The 12,372-nt window shown below is 46.7% G+C and overlaps 1 protein-coding gene across 5 annotated transcripts in view; it reads left to right on the top strand.

The window, feature by feature from the left end:
* Nucleotides 1–274: 274 nt before the first annotated feature.
* The window catches only part of JADE2 (jade family PHD finger 2), a 154,424-nt gene continuing 142,326 nt past the window's right edge, over nt 275–12,372 (top strand). For 4 of the 5 annotated variants that reach the window (XM_037907521.1, XM_007053570.3, XM_037907525.2 and 1 more), the window contains exons 1-2: nt 1,391–1,529; nt 12,204–12,261. In XM_037907521.1, the coding sequence (XP_037763449.1) occupies nt 12,204–12,261 (58 nt within the window). In that variant the 5' untranslated portion in view covers nt 1,391–1,529. Of the gene's footprint in view, nt 736–1,390; nt 1,530–12,203; nt 12,262–12,372 lie in introns of those variants that run through there. The other variant, XM_037907520.2, reaches the window with a different exon arrangement.

The raw sequence follows: 12,372 nt of genomic DNA, 5'->3' as shown, positions 1-12,372 counted from the left end.
AAGGTCACACTGACAACAAGACTGGAGAGCTGTCTGCTCTCCTTTCTTGGAAAACTGTGCAAAGTTTTTTGTGTTTTTAACCCTTTATATTTCTGCAGTTGGGGGGGCGGAGGATGTGGGCGTGTGGGAGAAACAGCCCTAAGAAACCAAACCGAACAGCTCCTAGGGCACTATCTGAATAGAGTGTTTTATTTTCAAACCCCCCACCCCTTCCCTCCGTTGCGACTGCTAAAAAAACAAACCCAGCATTTAACGGCCCCTCCCCCGCAGCCTTCTCCAGAAGTGATCAAAATAATAAGGGGGAAAATCCCGTTTCCTAAAGCGGTGGTATTTCAAATACCCTCATGGTCACCCTTCCAGCCACCCAACGAAGTTTGTTTGTCTAGAGGAATAGCCTTCGATTGCATTTTTATCCTGATCTTACCGCCCTCCCCCTTCCCCACCCAGCTTGCACTTTCAGGCACTTCTGGGCAATGCAAGCCCCTTTTTGCCCCTCACGAGGGTCTCCTGCAGGATTTTTTTGGGTCCCTCTTTCCGCCTTGCCCAGAATCTGTTATTTGCAAGAAACGTCTTTTTGACGCAGGAGAAATGGCAAATTTTAAGTACGTCATTAATATGGCGCCAAAAGATTTTTTTTAAGTATAAGCTTATTTTTTAAGGTTGCAGCAGCCCAGCGTACGCCTGTGCCCATAGCTCGGAGAAGAGAGGGGGAGTGAAGCAGAGGGGGGAGAGGAGGTAAAGAAGTGTGTGCGTTCCACGGCTCCTGCTGAGTGTGTTGTGGTGTGTGGATGTGTGTGCGTGTACGCGGCTGGGGATCATTGCGAAAGCGACCTGATCAGACTTGTACAGTGTGTGTGAGCAGCCCGACCCCGCTGCTAGAGACCCAGAGCAAAACAGAGATGGGGACCCAACGCATCGGGGGGAGGTGAGCCGCAAGGCGGGGGGGGGAGAAGGGAGGGGGAAAGAAGGCAACACATGCACAAACACAACCAGAGATGGGACCCATGTCTGCTGCACCTGGACCTGCTGCTGCCCAGGAAGAAACAACAAACAAGAAAAAAAGAAACTGAAGAAAGATTTGGGGGGAAGTGAAATCATTCTTGATCATACTAATAATTTTAAAAGTCACTTCTCTGGTCCTCCCACCTGCCCCCCTCCTCAAATAAAAAGGTCAGCAGAAGAACTGGTCGTTGTTGCAAAGAGATCCTAAGGAAGTCTGGGTTAAAAAAGAAACAGAAACACGCACATAGGGCTGGATCGTGCACAGAGCGGCCATCTCGGCTGGAAGCAATTCTTTTGGGTTCGCATCCATGGAGTTACTTTGTATCCACTCCTAAGAGGAGGGTGTCATCTTCGGATCCAGCAGGGGGGTTATTTCCCCCCCTCTTCATAATGATACCAGATTGATCGTGCAAAGGGGGTTTCCTGATCGTTTCAATCGCTGGAGCATCCCCCCGCCCCCTCTCCACACTCCTCTTTTGTAACCTGAGGGACAGTCTCAACTCTTTGAGGACACTCTCCCGGCAAAGGTAAAGGATGAAGGACGATTGCATTTTGGATGGCTTTAATTTGCAGCTGATCTTTATTTTGCATCTCTCTGGCTTCCCCCCCCATTTCGCTGGGCTGGCTGCTAGGAAGGAAGGGGGGAAATGTGCAGCATTTTACCCAGATCGATTGCGCATGTTGGTCGCTCATGTTTTAAAGAGTAAAAGGGAAGCAGCAGGAATGTAAACAAGAACTTTTAAAGGGTCGGCGCAGAAGGGTTTTTTATTTTCCAAATTAATGACTGCGGCAGAGCTCACCCCAAACCGCCTCTGGGTTGGGGAGGGGGGAACAGCACAGTTAATTTTTTGCAACGGGCAAAGCAGCCAGGCATCGGGGTCCAAAGGGATCCGGCTGGTTGAGGTCGGGAGGGGGGTGTGCGCGACGTGAAAAAAAAAGGGGGGGGGGGAATCTGTGAAATGTGCCACAAGAGGCAGCGAGGGCAGCTCAGCAAGGGAGAGGCAGGAGTTTCATTTTGTTGATACGCAGCACGTTTTGGAGCCTTGCAATTCTTGGAGCTGGTGCACATGATCCGCTCCTCTCACGTGCTGGGGCTGCCAGGTCCCTGCCAAATCGTGCACAGACCCAAACAATGCACCGGGGAGCGGGGAGGCGGGCAGCCTTCGCCCCGCTGGCGGGGGTGGCGGAGCCCCGGCTGCGCAGCAGCCTGGCTCGGGGCTGAGCTCCCTGGGCGCTCCGGGTTTGCAGCCCTGCTGTGGCGGGTGGGGGAGGGCCAGCGAGCGAGAGACGCACGCTGCTGGGGGCACGGCGAGGTTTGGGAATGGAAATGTACAGGCAGCGGCCGCGGCAGTCCGGCTGCACGTTGGGGACAGGACTGTAGGGGGCATGGCTGTTGTTTACCTTCTCAAACTCTCACGGTTCCCGGCGGACTCCTCTGGGGGCGTCTCATCCTCTCCTCCATCTCTGCCCGCCCAGCCCCGAGCCAGTCTCCGCTCCCTTGCTCATCCCTCTTTCCTTTCTGCTCCCGTGCATTCCCTCACACCCCTCCGCGCTGCTCGCTCCTGCGGTCTGCCCTTCCTCTCGCTTTCATCCCTGGCTTTCTCATCCCCTCCATTCCTGTCTCCTGTCCAGTCCCTCTGCTCCGTGCAATGCATCCCATCCTCCTCTGGCTGCCTCTCTTGCATCCCTTTCCCTCGCTTCCTGGGTTTGTATCCATTCTCTTTCCTTTTCTCCTGTACCCCATCTTCATCCCTCTTGCCTGCGGCTGCCTCTTGCTGGCTTGCATCCTCTCATTCCCTTCTCCCTCCTGCCCCCTTCATCCCCTTCTCTGTCTCTCACTGCCCCTCTCCTTCTGGCAGGTGCTCATCTCTCATGCACAGCAGCCCCTCCTGTTTGTTTTCTGCAAGGGTCACGTCTTTCTTCCAGGAGATTCATTCAGCAGCATTTGAGGGAATCTCTTTAAGCAAAGATGGGAACAAGAAGTCCTGACATTGAGCAACAAATATTCCCTCTCATCCCCTCTGCTCTCCCCATACAGCCCCTCTTCTCTCTCCATTTGCTGGGGGAGAGACATAGACATCCTCCAAAATGTCCTTCTCACTTTGGGGTTTCGTTCAGACCTGGGCACATTAATACAGCCCTTCCTCTCCTGCTCTAATACAGCCCCCCTGCCCCCACCCTTCTCTGTGTCTCATTATCTCACTCTCATGTTTACTCTTCCATGCTCCAATCCCTTGTACACATACATGCTCCCACTGGTTCGCCCTAATTCTCACACCCAGTCTCTTATAGCCCTTCTCAGGCATGCACTCCATCTCTACCCTTCACTGCTAGAGAGAGACCCATAGTCTCCCACTGGCCTCGTGATACCCACGCTTTCTGTTCCTGCCAGCATCTCACTGGCCCCCTGGTGTTTACCTGGTTTCATTCTTTTACTGATCTATCTTCCTCTTTCTATTTCACTGGTTTGTCTACTCCCCCATCCCTTTCGTGCTAGTTTTTGCCGACTTGTTCTCCTCTTTCCCTTCCTCTAGGGGGAAGCAAAATGCATCCGAGATAGCGTCTTCTTCAGTGTTTATTTTGCAAAGCAGGTACCCTGCTCCCTTGTATCGCATGTGCACATAGTTTACAGAAATAGGAGTGAGCTCTAGAGAAGGTTTATTTCGCTCTTGAATGACTGGACAGACTGCTGGGGGCCCACCAATGTCTCTGGGGAATCATTTAATGATCAGCACTTACCTCCTACTTGCACAATCTTGACCATATTTTTTACAAATTGGTGTGTCTCTTTGGTGGAGCATCTAATGGGATTTTAATTTTAGGAACTAGGTTTATATTTAATTTGGAGCTAATTGCCTTTTCAAGTGACAGTGAATCCATCTGTCAACCTTGAAAGGTGCTTTCAGAGTGACAAGTGTGGGAAGTTCGGAACTGCTTCTGCAGGGCGCAAAAGCTACTGGATTTTCAGGCTCAGGTGCAATTGTGGAAAGACACCTGTGTGTCCCTAAATCCCATTAATCTTTTGAAGAGCAAGTGCAAATCTCAGACTACCTGGTAAGATGCTCTTTCCAAATACCAAACCAATTTGTTTTCTTCCCTTCCCCCACACCATCTATCATTACAAATAATGCAATTACTGTTTTAAATCTGGATCCCCCTGACCAATGAGATCTTTCGAAATGAGGATTTGGCTCCACATAAGGTGGAGCTCAGCCTCTCTCTTGGGGTAAAGAGCCTTGGTCTTAGGAACTGTGTTGGACTTTTAAGCATTTATTAGCCATTGAGGTTAAAGTAATTGTGAGCTAGAAGTAAAAATAGTTTGCAAAAAGGCTAGGTTTGTTTTTTGGTGGGAAAGATCAGGTGGGTTTCTGAAAATCAAGGCTATGTCCAGAGGCTGAGTTAAGGGTTATAGGCAGGGAGGTGAAATTAATTTAATTCAATTGTGATTCTGCTAATAGAGCATTTGGCACCAAGCTCTGAAAGTTGCCTGACATGTGGTCCTCAAATTGCCAGTTCAATAAGGATTTGATCTTGTGGGATTTTGTGCATGCTCTGCAAGGTTCTGAGTGCCCTTAACTCCCCTGGACTTCAGTTGGAGTTGAGGGTGCTCAGCAACATGCAGGATGGAGCCATTGATTCTGTACACAGCATGCAGTGCCCATCCTCATTTACTTTTCTCTCTATATTTGTGCATAACGAATTTTCAGTGCATGACACCCTCTTCGTGCCCAGAGTAACCTCTCTGATGTCTGTGACGGGTTTAAACATGTGGAGAGAGCTGGTTAAAGAGAGGATGAAAATAAAAGTCAGAAAAGGAAAGGAAAGTCATAAATATGAGTAATAAAGAAAAAAATCCCCTTCTAGATATGGAAAAAATGCAAAGCAGAGGAAGTGAGCGGGACTTGTTTTGTTTTAAATTTAAATGAGATTAAAATTTGCTCCAGGACCCAAGACAGCAAACGTGCTTAGTGCAGAGAAGAACAAGGATGCTTGTCTTTTACTGAAACACTTTAGATGCCCTTTGCTCTAACGCCTGAAATTGACTGCAACCCACACAGAAATTAATGGGTCAGATTCACCACTCCGGATGCAGTGGGGTGCTGTATGACGCCACCCAGGCCTGTGGGGACGCTGCTGCAAATGATGTGTTCATCCCCAGAAAAGGGCAGCATTAAAATCCAATTGAGGCTTCTTATTTGAAGCCTGCCCAGGAGAGCCAGCAAGCTGGGACCCATTCTGTCTCAGGCCAGCTACAGACACTTTGCGACTGTGCTGGCCAGCTCCAGGCTTCCCATCAGAGCAGGGGTTGTGGGTGGTTTGCAGTGCTGGGCAGAGGTGGAAAGGTCTGGGGAAGACAGTGGAGGAGGGGACCAGAGGGCAATATTTTTTCCCTAATTAACATAGCAAAGTGTCTTAATTGAAGTGAGAGCAGGCCAGAAGGCAGCACATGGGGGACAAATCGTAGCTTAAAAAATATGTAATGAATCACAGCAGTCTTAAATAGATGCAGTGAACTATTGGGATGTTAGCAGGGTTAGTCAATGGAGTTGATTCATGGCTCCCCTGGCTCTTAACTTTCCTCTCCCTTCCACTGATCAGCCCTCCCTGCATTCACATCCCGCAGACCCTGGCTATCCCGCTCTTGTTCCTCAGCACCCAGCTGCCAAAGACCCTGATCTCTCTCTGCCTCCTTCTCTCCCAGCCCTCTTCTTGTCCCTAATGATAATGGAGGATCCCCTCTGCCTTTCTGTCCCCTTCTCAAAGCTGTGCGCATCAGCCTTCCCTTTCCTGTCTCCCAGGAATAACCTCCAGAAGTCTCAAGTCTCTGCTTCTCTGCCCTGACCCTTTTCAAGCACCTCCTAGCTAATGAGGACCTGCTTCCCCAGCCAGACTTTACCACCAGGACCTAAAAAGCAGGAAATTGACGAAGAGAAGCCTAGATACCAAGCCATTCTCATTTCTCTGGACATATAAGGTTCCTTGGTCTCAGGGCCAGGGCGCCCGCTTGGGAGGCAACAGGGAATTGGGTGGATTGATCAGGCATCCTTGTTTACAGCCGGGTCACTGGGCAAGTGCTAGCTCAGGCCTCCTGCCTGGGGCTAAGGCTCAGGTTTCCTGCCCAAGGGCTAAACAGATAAACAGCCAAGGGCTCATCCAGCACCAAGTGAAGGGCTGGGAATAGGGGGATCTGGGCCTGCCCTGCTTCACTGGGTCCCAGCCCAGAGCCCTAGAAGCGATGGGTGGTCCTGCCACAAGGTTGGCCCGGGAAGCGTGGGCTAGCTGCCTTGTCTCCCAACAGCACAGCCGAGTCAGTGTCTCACTTCCCTGGGCTACTGGCGACTGGTGAGGCTGCTCCACGGCTGCTGGGGACTGGTTCGTCCTCTCCATGTTGAGCGGATCACTCTCCGCTTCCTCTCTGGGTCTCCATCTCGGAGGGCAATGGCTGGCCTTCTCCCAGGCCGACTTGGGGGACCGTCGTCTGCCACAGCTGGTTGAGGGTTCTGCTGGCACTTTGGTGCCCTGGGAAGGACATCTGGCTCCTTCCCTGGCCTGGCCCCAACTGAATTGCAAGTTCAGGGCCCTGCTCTTATACTTTCTGTCCCACCCCCCTATGTCCTGTGAGGGCGGCGGAGCTTGGTTACTGGTTAGATGAGTTAACCCAAGGTGGGTTAATCCCCTCTGTCCTGGAGTGAGGCCGCTCTGCATCACACATGCCTTGATGATTTACCAGCAGAATCAGGGAATCGGGGGGTGATTAGGCCCAGTGTGTGTATTTCCTTGCCAGGCTTTAATAATGCTCTCTAGAGATTTGTTAACCATGTGAAGCTAATTCAGCCCTGGTGTAAGTGGGAAGCAGTGCAACATCCATTGAAACCTTAGGAGCTGCTCTTAGTCATGTCAGGGTTGAATTTGACCTGTGGCGTTTTTGCACAGCAAATTCTGCCCCTTAACTGAAAGGTTTGTTCTCTTGTTATCACAAAGCAATCTAAATATACCAAATGCAAAATCCCCATTGGAGTCCATGGGAGTTTTGTCTGAATAATGATTGAGTCCTGTAGGATTTGGCGCCAAAAGTGTAAAGGTAAAATTTATGTCTCAGTCCAATGAGGATGAATGAGCCTGTGACAGTATAATATCTAAAGCCTCCCTATCCTCTTCTCTGTATGTTATACCTGTCTAATTGCCTATCATACAGACCTCAAGACAAGGCAAATAAACAGTTAACACAAAAGGGAAAACACAATGAGCTGCCCCATTCTTCTAATTCACAAAAATGGAATGGCAGTTCCATGGGTTGTTATAAGAAAGTTACTGATTCGGAAAAAAGTTTCCTAAGTTGCCACTGGGGCTACTGCTCTCTATTTGTATTTCTGTTTCTTTATGTTAGTATTAAACAGAGAAGTGGTTTCTCACAGCTCCCATTGCAATTTAGGAAGAAAACACAGAATTCAATGTATTTTTCACAACCATCACACAAAATAAGAAGTCGTTAGAGACGGGAAGCTATGAGTACCAGGGAAGGTCTTAGGATAGGCATACCTCCCCTCAAAAACAAACCCAAAACAAACCAGAAATATGTGGTTACCAAATAATTTTTAACTGCAATTTCCTCTCCAGAGAACGTATGTAGATTAGAGTTGAATCTAGGGGCTGCAGTCACATGTTAAAGTGGTTTAGGAATTTGCGAATAGAGTTTGCTGTATAATTCTGTCTTTCATGTTAAAGAGTGCCTCTGTAAGAGAGACCTTTGCAGTCAAAATTATATTAGCATCTTAGTTTATGCATGCTCCTTAGTGACCTGCTGTAGAGGTGGTCTCAGAAATTGCCTGCTTAGAATGTATTTTTCGGAAAGTAACTGTATTTTGTACTGGGGCATTGTTAGGCCATGGTTCTGTGCTTGAGTATGAACTGTAAAGCTGAAACCAGAGGGGAGTTCAGGGAGATTTTTGTGCTGTGGCCCCCATGGTCTGTGGAACCACTCATCACAGGCATATGTGAAGTTTTCTAGCACTTCCGTTTCACCTACAATATCCGAGAATGCTTTATTCTACCAAAATGTTTCGTTGCAACCCCGGGTACCTGTGATGCCACAGAGTGAGATAGTGCATTTTGGAGAATAGATGCATTTGTTGTGCCAGAGCAGAATCTCTGCCCAGTGAGCTAAGATGTGCCAATGGATTTCCCAAAGCATATGAAGGGTGAAGGGTTAGTCAAAAAGTGTTTCATTTGCGAATGCCCCCCAAAGCCTGGTAAAAGGTCTTTGCTTCTGTAAAACCTAAATGTTGGGCTAAATGTGACCTGGCAGTGACCTTTAAGAGCATTATTTTTTTTTCCCATTTGTTTATGACTTTGACAAAGATCCTCTATGTGGAAAAGGTCAATTAAAGGAGAAATTAAATTAAAACATGAATCAAGATTATTTTTAAAGTGTCAAATATGTGTGTGGACTTGAAAAATTACAGAGTAGTGTGTTTTCAAACCAAATTGGCTGTGAAAACTTCTTTCACAGACCAGGCAAGGCTTGAGTCCAGGCTCTTATAGGTCTGTGTTTTCTCTGCTAGAGATGATGACATAACCAAAGGAATGTAAGGAATGTAGCTCCCTGCATTGTTACGTAGGCTGCCTGAGGGGTGGCTTAGTGATCTAATCAGCAGGTTGGGGCAATTTAGATTCCCTGGAATCACATGTTCAAATTCTGGTAGAGTTGACTCAGCTATTTATTCCTCCAAGATTAATGAATTGAGTGCCATGTACTTCACTGCGTAGGGGCTTTCAGACAAGATGTTAAGAAAGCAGTATCCTTTCTGTTCTGCATGGAAATTAAAGACCCTGCAACATTTTTCCTAAGAGCTGTGATTGGTCCAGTGCCCTGGGCCAAAATGTCCTCTCCCTTCACTTGTGCAGTGCAATGTGCATCAGCTGGCTGTCTTCATCCACCCAAGATCTGGAGGCATTTCATATGTCTATATGGCAGGTTCTGTTCAAATCAATGGAGTTAATCCAGATTTAAAGCAGAATTAGGTAGAGCAGAATTTGTTTTAGAGGGTGCATTCCTGGCTTCACTCAAGTCAGTGGCAAAACAATTGACTTATATAGAACCAGGAGTTTACCCATGCTGTGTAAATCACTTTGGAATGAAAGATGCTGTGTAAATGTAAAACAGTATTATATACTAATCCTGTAGTCTTTCTGTATTTAGAATTCACATGGATTTTGATGGGAGAGATGTGTGTGGAATGTCTACATTATTGCCTTATCAAAATAATGTTTGCCCTTCTATAATGGCTTCCATCCAAGGATCTCAAAGCACTTTACAAACATAAATAAAAGTTAGCTTCCTCATTCCTGGGGGCAGGGCCTTATTTACAGGTGAGGAAAACGAGTTACAGAGAAAGTTAAGTGACTTGTCTACGGTCACTCAGGAAGTCCGTAGAACAGCTGGGAACAGGACTGAGGGGCCAAATTCAGTCTGGGTGAAATCAGTGGACTTTCAGCAGAGTATGCCAGGGCAGAAATTAGTCCTAGTCACCTGACTCTCAGACCTGTGCCTTGATCACATAACAATCCTTCTTCCCTTGGGTGAAGGCCTTAGGGGTCAATAATACTATCATGTCTTCCAGGAGAACCTTAGATGGATGACACATGCCTTGGTGCTCTACTGGAAATTCCATTGGGCACTACTAGAATCCTTTGGTTCCATGGATGTTTCATTCTACTAGGCTATATTTGTTTCAGTTGTATGAAGAATTAGCCCCAGGATTCAGTCAGTCAATCAGAAGCCCAATCGTGCTCCAAAATCCTGTGCGGCAGTTGGAACCAATAGGAACCAGTTGAAAATGTCCAACTGAATTTTCACTAAGGATAAGTAAACTGCTGTTAAATCCATTTTCAATATATTTTTCCCCAAGCAAAATCTAATGGCTAGTAAGTACAAGGCTGGTTTAATAACATCTGTTTTCTCTTGAATCACTCCAAGTATTGATATTGCCATATTCTCAAGGAACAGTTTTAATCATGTTTTGACAGTGCAATGTTTTACTACAACACTGATAGTTAAATGTTTATGTTACTTTGTAGTATTATCCCTTATAATGCTGAGATAAAACATTGCACATGTACTGAGAAATAAAGACATTGCTAGGATTTTATATGTTGAGGTATTGGTGGGTATTCTCATATTCTCCAAGGGAAAATGGCATGCTACAGAGTGTTATTAAGTGTGGTTTGTTGCTAATAGCTACTCTGATTAAATCACACACACAAAATACATACAAATGTTTTATTCTCGTTTTCCTCCTAAGATTGTAGGAAAAAGGGGGGTAAGTGCAATCTAAGTCCCCCTTAGCCTTCTTAGGAAAAATAAATTACTGGGAGGAATGCCATGAGAATGTGTGCATGTGTGTGTGTGTGTGTGTGTGTATATATATATATATATATGTATGTATATGTACATAACATATGAAATATTGGCCCACATTCCATAATATAGGTTAGATTAGTGAATAAGACTTATCACTTTTCCGCTGTAGCTCTCAAACCTCTGCAGAGGTGGGGAAGTACCATTATACACATTTAACAGATTGGGAAACTGCGGGACAGAGAGGCTAATTATTTTAAAGTGGCTCTTAGTCTGGGCGCTTCAGTTTTTGTGTGTCCAGTATTAGGGTCCTAGGATCTGATTGTCAGGACTACTAAGCCCTCACCATTCCCATTGACTTCAGTCAATTCTGTGACTTGTTCAAGGTCACAAAGCGAGTCAGCAGCAGAAGAGGGAATATCCCTTGTACCATGCTGATAGCGTCCAGAGGTTGGATTGCTGGACTCGGCTGTGCAGGAGGCCACCCCTTCAAATCCTCTGGGGAAATTGCAGTTAGTGCAGACTGTGGCAGCTCAGCCGAGGCTGAGTACCCAGTTCTCCCCCATCCCCTACAAACTGGTAGGTGGAGAGGGGCGGGAGGGTGAGGAGTAGATAGAACCGTGGCTTTTGAGGCATTGTTTTTCAGGCAGAGATCACATTACACCTGTTTCAGAGTAGCAGCCGTGTTAGTCTGTATTCGCAAAAAGAAAAGGAGGACTTGTGGCACCTTAGAGACTAACAAATTTATTTGGGCATAAGCTTTCGTGAGCTACAGCTCACTTCATCGGATGCATTACACCTGTGCTCTGCGATCTACCCCAGCTTTCATTTGATTTCCAGGTGAAGTTTATTGGCTTGGCTCCTGTCTCCTGGAGACCTGTCACATCATGTGATTCCTTAGCAGTCGTGATGTAAGATGGTTAATAGACCTGGGAGGGGACTGGTGGCAGGGTGTTCTTGGTAAGGGGCTCAGTTCTTCCGAGCAGGCTTCCCACCTTGATTTACTAGAGACTGGATTTTGTGACCTTTGGGACATGATGCAAGACTCAGTTGTTCTCGCAGGCTTTGCCGGGATGGGTCAGGGGTTGAGATGGAGGCCTTGATGAAGGTTACACCAGTGCTATGGAAAGGTTATTAGGAGATCTGTGTTATGGAAAGTATATTTAAGGTTTGTATGGAATGCAACTAGGATTTGACAGGCACATGTGAAGTCTAAACTGATATTGGCTGAGTGGGCATGTGGGAAGATGAGTCAGAGGGTGACATCCTGGCTCCTCTGAAGTCAATGGCAAAACTCCTATTGACTTCGGTAGAGCCCAGATTTCACCGAGACCCTATTAAAAGTACATAGATCCATTTCTCACATCTATTCCCTTCTTAACATTATAGCTCAATCCTGTAGTTCACTGGCCATCTATTGCCATATTCGACAAGTGACTCCTGCTTGATTCAGTAGCTCTGTATTCCAGTCTTTAAGGCATCTTACCATGGGTTCTCTGTGCTGTAGTGGTGAGCATTCTTCACTAGTGCATTTGGGTGCCAGACTTGAATGGGCATTAGGCAAATTGCTGTGCAGAGCAGAGTGACAAAAATGCTGTCACATTCTTACCTCCTAGCAGTGGAGAAACTCAGGAGAGAAATTTTGCCATCCTTAAAGTTTTGTGAAGTAGGGACTCAGTGCTGTTTTACATGCTTTACCCCCGATACTTCTCTGTCATTAGGGTAAGTATTTGCGAGTGTGACTGGGTTAATGTGATGCGTGGATATTCAGAGATAACAGTGATTTGGTACGGTGATGAGTTTCCTGAACAGTAAGTGTAACATTCAATTTCTTTTGTTACAGATGGAAGAGAAACGACGAAAGTACTCAATCAGCAGTGATAACTCAGACACCACTGACAGTAAGACCTTTAATTCAAGGCTTTGAACAAGATAACTAAGCGATTCACCTCCAGCAGGGAAAGCATTTGAATAATTACTTTGCAAGGAGTTGGGAAAGCTGCATTTACTGG

Source organism: Chelonia mydas, chromosome 8, assembly GCF_015237465.2.
Source record: "Chelonia mydas isolate rCheMyd1 chromosome 8, rCheMyd1.pri.v2, whole genome shotgun sequence".
Taxonomy (NCBI): domain Eukaryota; kingdom Metazoa; phylum Chordata; order Testudines; family Cheloniidae; genus Chelonia; species Chelonia mydas.
The sequence above is the reverse complement of the archived record's forward strand: the minus strand, read 5'-3'. Positions and strand labels throughout refer to the sequence as shown.